Source organism: Cydia fagiglandana, chromosome 16, assembly GCF_963556715.1.
Source record: "Cydia fagiglandana chromosome 16, ilCydFagi1.1, whole genome shotgun sequence".
Classification (NCBI taxonomy): Eukaryota; Metazoa; Arthropoda; class Insecta; order Lepidoptera; family Tortricidae; genus Cydia; species Cydia fagiglandana.
The window spans coordinates 16,416,197-16,430,916 of NC_085947.1; the positions used below are offsets into that span (position 1 = coordinate 16,416,197).

The following is a 14,720-nucleotide window of genomic DNA, read 5'->3' on the forward strand; positions in this document are numbered from 1 at the left end:
TAGTATAAAAAACGCCTTTGTTGTTTATGGTTCTTTCGTTTTCATAAACTTCGAGTGGTGTCTATGGCGAAAATGTCTTTTACGAATTCGTAGTGATGGTGGCTGGCTTCCTTGCAGACGACGCGTCATAAATTGCAGCTAATTTGTTAATTCAAGAGAAATTTCGATCGACCAACGATCTAAATAATAGTGATTTAAGTGCTTTTGAAGTTTCACACACAATCGGTAAGTGCTAAAGGTCTTAATCATTCTAAAATCGCGCGCTACCGGTACCTCTACACGTGGTTTGGCTACCGTCCCGCGTACGTACTTTCCAACTGTATTTTTTTATATGCATCATGAGATTCTGTCGATTTCGTGTAATTCCAGTGTGTTTTAAGTGAAATTTTCTCATTATTAGATTTGCCGCGTTATGTTTAGGTTGTTTATTGAACGTGGTCAAGTTTGACAAGTACTGGCTTTCTGACACACATCTTGACACGGTAATTAGTTGTGAAATGTGTTGCTTTTCGTCTTTCTCCGTATTTATACACTGATAGCGAGTAGAGATATCGCGAATAAGATCCTCATGTTGACTTAGGTTGTGTCGTACGTCTGCTTTTCACGTTGCCGTCGGCATGTCGTGGCGACTTTTCTCTTTTTTCCTCTATTGGTTATGACGCATCAATGTACTGTGAACCGCTCGAGAAATCGTATAAATACACGACGTAAGTGTGCTGTGAATATTCATCAAAAGGTACTTGTTAGTTGTTACAAGTGAGATGTTTGAGGTTACTTTATAGGCCACAAACCTGTTGGCTGTTGGCCACTTTATTGAGATATCAAGTAGTTAAGATTCTTGTTAGATAGTGATATCTCCCACATTCGACATTGATAGAGAAACTCCAATGTATGAAGCTACACAACATAATAACTCTTCGATAGTATTAAAGAAATTTATGTTTACTTAGCTATTGTACTTCTTCAATATGGTTTTTCTGGTTTAAGAAATCCTACATACATTAAATATAAAGCGTAGAGAAACATATTTACATATACGGAGTATTATTATAGGTACTTAATTGGGCTAAAGTTGCAACTTTCTACACTGCATTCTCTTTACAATGTTCTCGCATAAATTCAACCTGTATTATAAAATCCTAGTTAAAGTCTACCAGAAACCTCATTACAAGTCACATTGAATGTCGTTTATTTAGGTGTTCTCAAGCATATAATAATAACTTCCAGTTATTCGAGAAACTCGTCCGAGGTGTTTTATACTTGTCTGTATAAATTTATATTTGTCCTTGCAAGTTTTTTTCTGCATCACTTTAATTATCACCATTATGATACTTCATAATACCAAATTTCTTGAAGTGAAACCTAAAATGCTGGAAAATGCAGGAATTTCTCAAACCATCTAAAGTACAGTTAGACCTAAATAACTTGCTGACCCAAATAATGAGTTCAATTTAGAAAGTAATTGTCCGTGGTATGGCATGACCAACCCGAGTTAGGAGGATTATGAGAAAGTATTCATCTTGTCAATTTGTTTTATTTTACATTGAGATTTTAATGGAGGATTGCAAGTGTATTGTTTTATGATAGATTATTATTTGCATAAGAACTATACATATTGATAAAGAAATTAAGTTGCAAGATATTGTCTTTGTATAGTTTGTAAGATCTTTTAAAATTTACAGTTTTTGAACATTGTTCTATAATAAAACAACTTCAGTTTAAAATAATTTTCAAAGGTACAATAATGAATTAATTATCTTTTTTAAGATTTTGAATATTAGGTGTCATAACATATTTACAGTAAATCAAACTGCTCTGTTATCAGCGGTACAATCGGTCAGGGTCATTGTAATATAGTGATGACAAGAGCTTGACACAAGTCGTACCTTTCTAATAATAAATAAATAAATAAAATAAATAATAAATAAATATTATAGGACATTTTTACACAAATTGGCTAAGCCCCACAGTAAGCACACACACACAGTACAGTGTGTGTATGGATAAACATGCAATTATTTATAGGAGCATTAAATTACTTAAATATGAATTGTTAAATAATAAACCACTTGTGCATTGAGTTAGGTATGCAAATAGGCAGAAAATAACTTTACTTAACACATTCAGGGCCAAGGACCCGATAGTCGGGTACACTGTTTGTAGTGACTACGCGCTATACTATATACGGCAAAGACGTGGCTAGGCGCTACGAGCGTAAGCCGTAGCACTTAATGGCAATAAATGTGTTGGGGTTCTATAAGCAAAGCAACCTATTAAAAGTTATATCATTTTTTATACGTCCTTTAACAACAGGAGTGTCCAAACATTTTGACCTTAGGGCCACAGTCAAGCCTTCATTTCAGTGTTGCCATCCTATATTGGTAATAGCAGCTAACTTTTCAGTGTATTCTATGACACACTTGTGATGTAACACCTGTATTACAATCAATTACAACTAGTTTGGGATTCAAGCATAGGTAAAATCTTGGATATTTGTATCTTCAACGTTGAAGCAGTTTTTCTTTAAGTTCTGTAGTAATAAATAGTAAGATTAAAAATTACCTTAATTCAACTCGAATGAGGCCTATAGTAAGTGAGACTTGGTTACCAAAATTTTAAAGCCATAATTTTTTCCCAACAAATGAAAAATAACTGTGTTAGGAACATTCCACGGGCTGTCCCGTCCAAACGCATTTTATTTACTGTGTTGAGACTTTTTTATCGGTGTTTGAAGCAGGCGATTATTTTTCTGTGCATATTTTTGTCCATTTGTCATAGAAAAGGAAACTCCTATACCTTTAAATCTTCAGAAACTTCGCGTTTGTACGGGACAAAAGGTAGACAATTTCATGGAATGCTCTGTTAACTGGAACCAATCACTATAACTTTCTGATTTTGACAACATAGTAGAGTTATAAAATTGCTATTTTTAAATTTAATATGTATAACTTTATCATTTAGTTTAGACCAAGTCTCCTCAGATGTTTCTTTTGGGCTAGGACCCTAATCTTAACAAAAGCATTGTTCAGCAAGCTTCCAGTCTAAATGAGAAAACCGGACGTGCGAGTCGGACTCGCCCACCGAGGGTTCCGTACTTTTTAGTATTTGTTGTTGTAGTGGCAACAGAAATACATCATCTGTGAAAATTTCAACTGTAGCTAGCACGGTTCATGAGATACAGCCTGGTGACAGACCGACGGACAGTGGAGTCTCAGTAATAGGGTCCCGTTTTTACCCCTAATCCCAAAAACTTTTAAAAAGTAATTTTAATTGAATTCGTACATCTATTTTACGTCACTACATACAACACAAAGTTCCAATGTTTGAAATTCGTATAGCAATTTCTTGACCAACCTCCTATCTTTCCAGCAATGAGTTCAAGCGTATGCTACAAATGCAACCGGACGGGGCACTTCGCCCGCGAGTGCACCGCGGGGGGCGTCCAGACGCGCGACGCGGGCTTCAGCCGCCAGCGCGAGAAGTGCTTCAAGTGCAACCGCACCGGACACTTCGCGCGCGACTGCAAGGAGGAGGCCGACCGCTGCTACAGGTAACAGAGTATCTCTTTTTCTTTTAGATAGATAGATAGATAAACACTTTATTCATTTCCACAACATACATGGTAATTACAAAGAGAGATTTATTAAACATTCACGTGCAGCTTAAATTAAAAGAAAAACTATTAAGTATACTAACACACGATAACCATGTGTCGTGCCAGAGAATTGGCGCTGGCTCAGCATGATGATGCGACAAGCCACATCGCTGATATTCTGCCAGGACCTTACATTATGTGCAATGCTTTAGCACCCTGTTATCCAGGATTATCTTGACCCTGTTATGGGTAGGGCTCGAATCATATTCTTCCACCGAGGGCAGGGCAGTTTGGGTCACCTACTCCCCAACCTCAATACGCTGTCATCCACTTGATTCACTCCATCTCTTGATCCACTGAACAGCCCTAAGAAAATTTCGGCCTACCATGTGGTCCACTGAACGGCCCTAAGAAAATTTCGGCCTGCCATGTTTACGTCTGACAGGCATCAGGCATCTTTCAAGTCAGGTTTCTCAAACTGGGTTCCAAGAACCCTTGGAGTTTTCGTATTGTAAAGAGATCGCAAAAAACACAGGTAACGAGACTACTGCCTCTTATTAAAAAAAAAGTTGAAAAAAACTTTAGAAAGGTATGTTTAAACTTTTAACACCTCAAAAATGTGAATACCTAGGTAGTTATTTATTCCTTACGAACAGTACGCACAATGAAATCTTCGCGAGTTATCGCTTCAAGATATGTAAATAACCGAGGAGATACTCCTTGCATTGCAACCTTGTCGAATTATCGGTTTAAAAATAACATTGACATTGTCTTTAAAAGGACGAATCGGCGAGAGGTTATCGACCTATTTCTGTTGCAAACTTAATTTTGATAGGCTTATAATATATATCGCAACTAATGCGTTAATTGACATTGTGTTCGAAGGGCAGATAAGGTCAGATAAACAGTGCATCTACTTGAGGAATACAAGCATAGTAGAGGGGATAATGATAAGGCATTAACAGATAGGTAGTTTAAATGTGCCTACGGTAGTGATTTTATTTAATCTAAATAAAGCTATCCGTGGCTGGTGTTTCTAGGTCCCACATGACACATGACATGACCTTAACCGATTCGTTGCGTGTTCCATTTTCGAAAACTTTTGGCTGTGGCGCGGAACAATAATTTCATGACACGGCAGCCATGCCATGCGCCATAGAATATGGTGACACTCCTCGTCGTCTCCTCATACGCCACACGTAAAAAACATTGATGACACGGCAGGCGTGTCATCAGCACCGAATCAGTTAATATACATAGTTAGTAATTTAACAAAAACAGTATATGAAGGAACTTTTATTACTTGTAAATTTACAGGGCCATTTAGATATGACAAAGTAATGACTGTCCCCTATAACTTTTTACGTAGGTGCCTACTCGCAGGGAATTATCAATTCATAATCGATCTACCTCGCAACCCCATGTCAAGGGCATGTGCAATTATTGTATCAACGTAGGTCTCAGTTATCAATTAGCGGTCACAATCCTGCCGATATTACGGACACAGCTTAATTTCTCATGGTCTTATTTATGATTATTATGTCACTGCATATCTGAGACGCGGGGTATTATTTGAGGGGAAGACAAGTTATTACTTATTATCATTCTCTCAAATAAATCCAGGAAATACTTGAAAAAGTTTCTGGGTTCGCTCGCTGCACAATCAGCACAATTGTCATGCAGCAGTAGCTGAGGGTGGTATTCCACCTGTCCAATTTTATGTATTTTGTCTCACATTTTGCTTAATGAGAAAGTGAGACGCAATGACATTGGACCAAGGTATTGGACAGATGCAATACCACCCTAAAGGTTCCGTCACACAGGCGCGTTTTATATGTAAAAGCGGCGCGCCCCGCTCACGTGTCGCCCGGAAAACGCGCCTTTGTGACGAAGCTTCTTTAGAGGGCCAGGTGTTTTAAAGTTATCTTACAAATTATAATGGTGACAGAGAAGTTTGTTTACATCCAATGGTAAAATGACTTCGCTGACATGCTACGTACATTCCGTCCATTGCACTCGGGGGTGGGTAGGGGAATAGGGGATATTGCGAATAAACACGTGCGTAGGGCGCCGGGGACTGGCGCTGACCTCGGTCGGTGACCTTGGCCTCAAGTTAAGATGGCGCCGGCCGCACGTGTTCGCGGTCACGTTAAAATGAAATTGCGACGATTGTTCCACCTGTGCTCAAAACAATGAGTGCTTAGAAAACATACTTTGATGAGCTTCCCTGCCATGCTTTTACTACCCAACTGCCAACGGATTGTTTTTTTAAATACATTTCCTTTGTTGTCCTAGTAACAATAGGGACGAATCATGTACGAATTGAAATTCTAAGACTGTCTGTTTACTTATATATATTAGCTTTGAGAACTTGAACATGATAGCATTGATAGCTGACCACAAGTACCACGATTGGCTGCTGAAATTCAGCCAATAAAATCCCATCCTCAATTTATGTTCAAATCATTTTAAAATAGTTTTAGCTGAATTGTTTTTTTTAATTTGCAGATGTAACGGCACGGGGCACATAGCGCGCGAGTGCGCGCAGAGCCCGGACGAGCCGTCGTGCTACAACTGCAACAAGACGGGCCACATCGCGCGGAACTGCCCCGAGGGCGGCCGCGACTCCTCGGGCCAGACCTGCTACAACTGCAACAAGGCCGGCCACATCAGCCGCAACTGCCCCGACGGCACCAAGACGTGCTACATGTGCGGCAAGCCCGGCCACATCTCCCGCGACTGCGACGAGGCCGAGCGGAACTAACGCTCCCCGCCCAAGTCGCTCCGGCTCACCGCAGACGCAGAGCGGCCACCGCACTTATATAATATTACGAAACTATGTATATTATGATGCCACGCACGGACGATAAGCAAAGGACGAGATACGATATCGTATGACCACTACTGATGAAATTAACGCAACGGAATTACAAATCGGATACAGAAATGGACAGACTGAGGAGTATGATTTAATGTTGACTTGTATATAAGTCTCCGAGCGGCCGGCGGCCGTGGCTAGACTAATGTTTGTTCTGCACGTGATCGAGTTATTGTGTTTTTAAATCATTTAATAATCGTGATTGAACTATTGATGAGGTAGCGTTACAGTTTTTAGCATTACAGAGTATATATTTAATATATTTTGTACAGATTTTTTTGTCAAAAGATAAATTGGATGCTGGCGTACCATGACTTTTCAATGAGGAGGAGAGGAGATCCCGGGAGAGGCCTGACCCCTGTTCGTCCCGTTTCTAGTTAGTTGTGCTGCTGTGGTTTGACAACTCTACTCTTTCACTCTGTGATAATTAATTACTTTGAACAATCCTTTGTTTATGAGGTCCTGCTTACTTGTGGAGAATTCAGTGGTTAATTAGAATTTCATCAATCAGAATATTTTTTATTTTGTTATCCCGGTCATTATGACTATGTACCTATTACACAAGTTACTGTATACTTGTTTAGCTTAACGTGGGAGATAATGAAATAAAAATCTTGCCTTATTCTATCAAGTTTTCTATCTCCCTCATCTGACGTTTTCATATATTTCTTTGACTATACATGACAAGACTTAGCAGTACTACGAGTAGTACCTAGTATACAGCTTTCTGGGCTAACCAACTTTTAGACCCACACTGTTTTAGTCTCCTTTTTTACTTGGGTTAGTTACCTATACCGTAATGATTAATTAAATATGAGTTCTGGGCCAATTAGTACCTTGCCAGTCACAGTGATGACTGAAAACTGCAATAGATTCCACATGGCTTTCATATCATCACATATGACCAATATTTATCAGATTTTTGACCAACTAAGCGCCACTTGCACCATTCCACTAACCCGGGGTTAACCCGTTAAACCTGGAGTTACCATGGTTACCAGAACAATTTGGCACTGGGTGTTTAACCGCGTAACTCCGGGTTAGTGGGATGGTGCAAGTGGCCCTAAGTGACCTACTGACCTACGTTTAATTATTATGGGTCTAAAATTTGATTTGCTTTTCTACTGTAGTCTGTGGGTGCTTGTTTTGGTGAACTGAACCCAGTGAAAAAAATGCCATGGAACCAATATGAAACAGGAATTAATCAAAGGAAAATCGCTATACATAGCTCCTGCCCCCGAAAGTTTCGGCTAGTCAAGGTTTTTTTTTTAATGAAAATGCTGATTTCCGTGGGTGGTTGATCCCATTCATAGGCATGGGAAAAATTGTATAGTTGTATTGTACCTTCTTCATCACCTTGTTATTCTTAATCATGACCCCAATATCACAAGCATGCATGGTTCACGCATAAAGGTATAGCTACACATGTATTGATGATGATGAATCATGCATTGATAAAACAAATGAACGTTGAAATGAAATGAAATGTATTTATTTGTCAGAATATGGTACATTGATGTGATCTTAAATTAGAATGAATGCAAGTTCCATCATATTCTACCGTGAAGTCGGTGTACAAATATTTTCACTTATATCTATTTCTTACATCTATATCTTTGGTTTACACAATATATTAAAATATAACTAGGTACAATCAAACAGCTAAACTGTGAAGCTAATCAGTTTGATCCAGAAATTCTTTTACACTATAAAAACAATGCTTAAGTAGGTAAGAATCTAAATAATGTTTGAACAATGTAGTTGGTTTGTTTTTTAGGTCATCAGGTAACTTATTATATACTTTTATTGCCATAAAGTACACATTTTTTTGAAATAATACCAAGTTGGATTTTGGCAGAGTTAACTTGTGCTTCCATCTGGAATTTGAACCATAGGCCTCCTCTCTGGTTTTAAAGAATTGAGGGTGCTGTTTTACTAATAGACAACACTCCTTAATATATATACATGGTAATGGTAATATTCTTAATTTAATAAACAATGGCTTACATGGTTCTAGGTATCCAACTTGACTCAATATTCGAATACACTTTACACGTTTTTTTATACGTTATTTGTTCTTAATTTAAAAATAATTACGAAAAGGCGAGTCGAGGATCTTTCCCTGGTCTGGAACACTGCGTTACGATGGCCAAAGAGCATATAATACGATGGCTTATTGTCAAGTCGCGTGAGATGCGGAAAAATGTGCTAGACTAGCAGACCTACGAAGAACTTGAAAATTATATGGATGTAAAGGATGTCTTGTAGTAGGGTTTGTTTTTCCCGCCTCGTGCTTAGAGCTACGTGCTTCCACAGAGTATATAGTAAGACACCCCCTCTATACCATAGATACCATAGACACGCATCGTTTGTAAAGCTGAGGCTACACGAGTTCATATTGGAGCGTTTTTCATGATACTAGGGTTGTGCTTTTTTCGGTAAATACCGGTTAACGGCTAAACTGCCGGGCGTGGTGCGGCTGCGCGAGCTGTGTGCTTTGCTTTTGCTATCCCGTCAACAAGTGAAGTGAGTAATAGGCGGTGTTAACGTAACTTATTTAGTTTCAATCAATTAAAGTATTTTCAATGAAATTTTTACGCTAAATAAGATTAATAGTTACATTTAACAAGTTCTTTCATAGTTAAGTGAAATAACAACACCAATGTGCCGGAATTCCGTGTTTTAGTAACACAAAATCAGGCGTTTCCATGGGCGTTAACTTCAGGTTAAGTCGTTGTTAACTTATTATTAAATTATAATTACGGTTAAGATAGTATTAAACCATTTCAGGCTTGTTGTTTGTTGTAACAGTAGGTTAATTAATTTATAAGTAGGTTAATAAACACTGAACTATCCGATAAACTTTGTGTTTACGTTGTCTAACGAATGTTATTTGAAACTCGAATCAAGTTTGTATTTCCTGTTACTTTGTTTATATTTAACACATGCGGCTTGTTGAGAACCAAATTAAGTTATTAACTAAACCAACATGGATGTTAATTGAACTTGATAATTAGTACTTGTATCCTTAAATATCATAATTTTATGCATAATAGAAGTTATGAATGAAATAGTCCCACTCATGCATAAAATTATTTTATCTGAATGTTGATGAAGTGTTTAAGTGGTAAAGTCTTATTGCTGAAGTGAGCATCATGCTACTACAATAGTTAATTACAGTTAAAAAAAAGTATTTTACACAAAAAATTTTGTTTTGATACCAAAACTTAATTTGATTAGATTTTTTTATTCTTATTAGATACTGATTATTTAAGTATTATTGTTGCAGGCAGCCAACTAAATCTGAATTATGAATTTCATATCATTATACATATCATTACTGATATTACAATGCTACGGCCAAGATTACAATCCCACTTATGACCCGAGTCAGCCAAGCCCAACAAATGACTACTACAACACAAATCCAAATGACCCAAGAGATGACAAGCGATATGAAAATCCTTATGACGCTCGGAACCCAAATCAGTACAATAATCCATATGACACCAGAAATCGGTACCCAGACCGGTACAATCAGTTTGATAATAGAAATGATCTAAATTATAATCAGAATAGGAATGATTTGAATTTTCCACAAGATGTGACTCCAAGAGCATCGTGGGACACACAGAGGTCGTACAGTAGTCCTGGCGCTAATGTGGAATTGGAAGGACTTATTGTGAGAGAAGCGTAAGTAATATTTCCTTATTATTGTTTTGCGTTTTACTCTTTTTCGGCGGCGGCTTTCCCTAATTTTATACATGTACCTGTGTGTCTGTTTGTGTAATATGTATATTTGTAACTCAGAATTCAGTTATGCTTCAGCAGCACTGGACGGGTTAAAAATCAAACACATAGATTGACAATATTGCCTATATGTATACTGTCAAGACATAAGACATATCTTAGATGAAATGTAAGAACCTATAAAACCTATAAAATATACACATGCACAGTATACATTACCTATTTTAGCCAAATGAATGGAAATTTGATTTAGTATTATATTTTTGTCTAACCTTTATTGCCCATAATATAATAAAATAAAAACCGGACAAGTGCGAGTCGGACTCGCCCACCGAGGGTTCCGTACTTTTTAGTATTTGTTGTTATAGCGGCAACAGAAATACATCATCTGTGAAAATTTGAACTGTCTAGCTATCACGGTTCGTGAGATACAGCCTGGTGACAGACAGACGGACAGACGGACGGACGGACAGCGAAGTCTTAGTAATATGGTCCCGTTTTACCCTTTGGGTACGGAACCCTAAAAAAGTACCAAAATCCTCAAAGCATCATCTACCAGTCAACCAAGCCTTATCTCAAATCTGCAGATAATCTATTTACCTATTAGACCCCTAATTTTTTTTACCCAACCTAAGCCACCTGCAGCTTCGCGTGTCCCGAATACATACCCGTTTTTATTACCAAGCACCTGCTGTTAATAATTCAATAACAGGTTAAAGTAATTAATTTACGAACATTAACAACCCCATAAAAAAGTCCTTAAACTGTGGGTGGTAATAGAGACTGATTCACACCCTTCCTTTTTAGTGCTATTCAACGATATTTGATGCATCCCTACTGATATGATAACCCCTGGGGGCCCTCAACTTTATAATTTCTTAGTACATAGCAAATGTTTACAATTAAATTACATACAAAGGTTCCAAATACGAAAAAGAAAGTCTCAACATAAACTGTATGACATTACCTACAAACATTTTATTTATTTTACCTAACAAACAGGACAAGGGATATAAACGATCCATCTATCACTTTGTAATTGCTCTAAAATACAAAAAATATTTTTGTGCACCTATATTAATACAACACTGTAAGGCCTGTTAGTTTAAAAAAAAGTGTTATCCATATAAGTGTTAGCCCAGGACCAGGATAAGTGGCGTATACGAAGAGAGGCCTATGCACAGCAGTGGGTGACTGAAGGCTAGAATGATCATGATGAATATGATGATGTTATCCATATAGACCACATAGCATCCTGTGTATATAAGACTAAGCTTACATCATAAAATCGTTTTATTGTTGCAGTTGTCAGTGCACAGGCACATACAACGAATACTCTAAAGTCAGTACAGTAAAATGCTGATACATCCCTCATCTTTCAAATAATGTAATTTGCTGGCATTTAAACTAGCTTCTCCCAATATTATCAGCTCCTTCCCTTCCAGCACATACTTCATAGTTGCCTCCCGCATGGTCCGGCCGGGGCAGATCTACAAGATCTCCGCGAACATCCTGCGCGCGCGCATGCAGATGACGGTGCGCGCGTCGATCTCGCGCGACGGCGTCGAGATGACCGACGTTAGCATGAGGGTCAAAGAGGGGGTGCCCGAGATACTTAATTTGAGAGTAAGTGCTTTTGTTTTGTCGTTGACAAACCGCTCGTTGGTGCCTCAAAGTAGTATGCCATACTGGGGCATTGAGCGTTCGTAACCATAATACTACTACTCTGTCCTGGCAAAGCGACAAACACACAAATAAATACTAAATCATGCAAAATATTAAATTAAAGGGCTTGAATCAACAAGTTTTTAAAATGGATACAAACGGTTTAAATTGCTTTGTTTTATTAACACCAATCGTGGTCACTAAAGACTAATATCATGACCATAAAATGATCAGTATGCAAGACAATAAAATAATGTTACTGTGCACACTATTTGCATATGAATAAAGATGAAGCGATTATTATTGGCAGTCGTCAATGTATGTAAATTGCGCATAATTAATTTAGAAAATAAGGAAAATAAAAGTTCGATTGGATTCTTTTGTTACATTACTTCTATGTTACGTTATGCTCATCTCCATTATCAGACCAGAAGCCCTACCGCTGAAATAAAAACTACATCCGAAATTTCTTTACTGACTATAGTCCTTATCTTTAGGTATTTAAAAAAAAGTAAACAAAATCTGCCCTCAAATGGCTTCTTAAGCCAGTTGAGGGTAGATGAAAACATTACATGATCAAATAATTTAGGTTAAAGTCAGGTCGTTCAGTGACAGATCTAGGTGGTTTTGTATTTGGTCATTTAATCAATAAATGTATAAATGATTTGTTTACTTTTATTTAAGTACCTAAAGATACAGAGTATATGTCGTGTGACTCTTAATAGGATTAGGAATGGTAAATCTTCATTTCTCCTGCAGGTCCCAGCGACAGCAGTTCCTGGCGACTACAAGCTCCGCATTGAAGGCCTGTACCTGGACAACCCGTTCGGCGGGCGCGCCTTCGTCAACGAGACCGCTCTGTCGTTCTCTCGCCGCTTCATGACTATCTTCATACAGCTGGACAAGCCCGTCTACATGCAAGGACAGACCGGTAAGATTCTTCAAGTCACAGCAGCAGTTCCTGACTACGAGCTACATAGAATAAAAGGTCTATACCTGGACAACCCGTTCGGCGGGCGCGTCTTCGTCAACGAGACCGCGCTCTGTCGTTCTCTCGCCGCTTCATGACTCTCTTCATTCAGCTGGACAAGCCCGTCTACATGCAAGGACAGACCGGTAAGATTCTTCAGGTCCCACCAGCAGTTCCTGACAAGCTACATAGAAGGTCTGTACATCGACAACCCGTTCGGCGGGCGCGCCTTCGTCAACGAGACCGCTCTGTCATTTTCTCGCCGCTTCATGACTATCTTCATACAGCTGGACAAGCCCGTCTACATGCAAGGACAGACTGGTAAGATTCTTCAGGTCCCAGCAGCAGTTCCTGACTACGAGCTACATAGAATGGAAGGTCTATACCTGGACAACCCATTCGGCGGGCGCGCCTTCGTCAACGAGACCGCTCTGTCGTTCTCTCGCCGCTTCATGACTATCTTCATTCAGCTGGACAAGCCTGTGTACATGCAGGGCCAGACCGGTAAGATTCTTCAGGTCCCACCAGCAGTTCCTGACTACAAGCTCGCGCGCACCCGAGCTGCAGCTGCATACATCGCTGTCATCGCATTGTTAGTAGCTCGGTGCACGTCAAAGGCCGTCGGACCACTGTTACTTTTTACATTGTAACTTAGCTTTGAAAAAACTGTCATTATCTTTAATTACACAAACGGGTCTACCGCGATATAATTCCATTGCATTTTTAATAATATCGCGGTAGACCCGTTTGTGTAATTAAATATGTGTACAAAACGCGAGAGTTTAAAGTGTCATTATCTTTATCTCAAGTCTTGAGCAGTGAGTGTTTAAAAATTAAAATGCATTTATTTTTTGTTGCTTCATAAGAAAAATCTGCCACTACACAAATTGAACACCCCAAACTAACGATCAACACAAGTAAATTACATACGAAAGATAAATAAACTAGACAACGTTACTATATCGTCAAACTAAAATAAGATGCACTCATTCTCATTATGCACCGCGTGTTGCGAGTCTAATTGAGTTCATTCACTTATCTATTTTTGGATGTTTGGTAACGTACGGATTTTAATTGTAGTCATATGTTCAGTTTAAGGTACTCTTTGAAATATGTTTTCATTATGCACATGTAATGTTTGGACAATATGGAGTTGAAGGGCCGGGTGATTAAAATCGTCTTAATTGTATCGCGATAAGAGTGAAAATTCGGTAGGTACCATAAATGCCTCCGATAAGCCTAAGCTTATTATTGGGCCCGTCTTTTTCTAATACGCGATGTCTACAAAAAAGTTTTACAGGCCTATGACCGTTGTGTTAATGCCGATGTATCCGTAGAACTATTATCGGAGTGCTTATTTTGCCTACTTAACTAGGTTACTTTCGATTCGAATTTATATGACTCCCCGCCGTTAATCTGTCATTTGAAACCCTATTATGAAATATCTTTCTTTTACCATATCATTATATACAATTATATATATGTGACTAAGCTCGATTATGTTTTGACAGTGCGTTTCCGCGCGATCCCCATCTCGACGGAGCTGAAGGCATTCGGGCGCGCCATCGACGTTTTCATCCTGGACCCCAACGGCCGCATTATGAAACGGTGGCTTTCGAGACAGGTGAGTACCTACTTCACTTGTCATACTTCATTCCTGGAAATAAAGCCTACCTAAAGTGGTGTATTTGCCGCCTCGGCCGCCCTAAGCCCCAAGGCAGCAAGCCCTGTAGTGTGTGTGTAGCCCTGTTTACAATGGTGGAGGGTAGGATAAGTTTTCTGCCAACAAACTGCTATCCGCCACTGCCTGCTGACTTAAAGACCTGCTGCAAGTTAAAAGCAAGCAATAACGACACAGACTG

The 14,720-nt window shown here is 38.8% G+C and overlaps 2 protein-coding genes across 2 annotated transcripts in view; both read left to right on the top strand.

Moving 5' to 3' along the window:
- Positions 1–65: 65 nt before the first annotated feature.
- LOC134672042 (CCHC-type zinc finger nucleic acid binding protein) lies at positions 66–6,781 on the top strand. The gene is made up of 3 exons (XM_063529940.1): positions 66–225; positions 3,370–3,550; positions 6,104–6,781. Exons 2-3 carry the CDS (start codon positions 3,372–3,374, stop codon positions 6,357–6,359), a joined length of 435 nt encoding a protein of 144 aa, XP_063386010.1. The 5' UTR covers positions 66–225; positions 3,370–3,371; the 3' UTR covers positions 6,360–6,781.
- Positions 6,782–9,005: 2,224 nt separating this feature from the next.
- LOC134672265 (uncharacterized) overlaps positions 9,006–14,720 on the top strand; it is a 30,573-nt gene continuing 24,858 nt past the window's right edge. Inside the window, exons 1-5 of the mRNA XM_063530163.1 lie at positions 9,006–9,198; positions 9,763–10,166; positions 11,669–11,849; positions 12,648–12,819; positions 14,370–14,482. Coding sequence (XP_063386233.1) covers positions 9,784–10,166; positions 11,669–11,849; positions 12,648–12,819; positions 14,370–14,482 — 849 coding nt within the window. The 5' untranslated portion in view covers positions 9,006–9,198; positions 9,763–9,783. The remainder of the gene's footprint in view (positions 9,199–9,762; positions 10,167–11,668; positions 11,850–12,647; positions 12,820–14,369; positions 14,483–14,720) is intronic.

Excerpts from the sequence above, each read along its gene's own strand:
- LOC134672042 (XM_063529940.1), top strand. The coding sequence starts at position 3,372 with ATGAGTTCAAGCGTATGCTACAAATGCAACCGGACGGGGCACTTCGCC. Across the intron at positions 3,551-6,103 it reads GAGGCCGACCGCTGCTACAG|ATGTAACGGCACGGGGCACA; the intron begins GTAACAGAGTAT and ends TTTAATTTGCAG.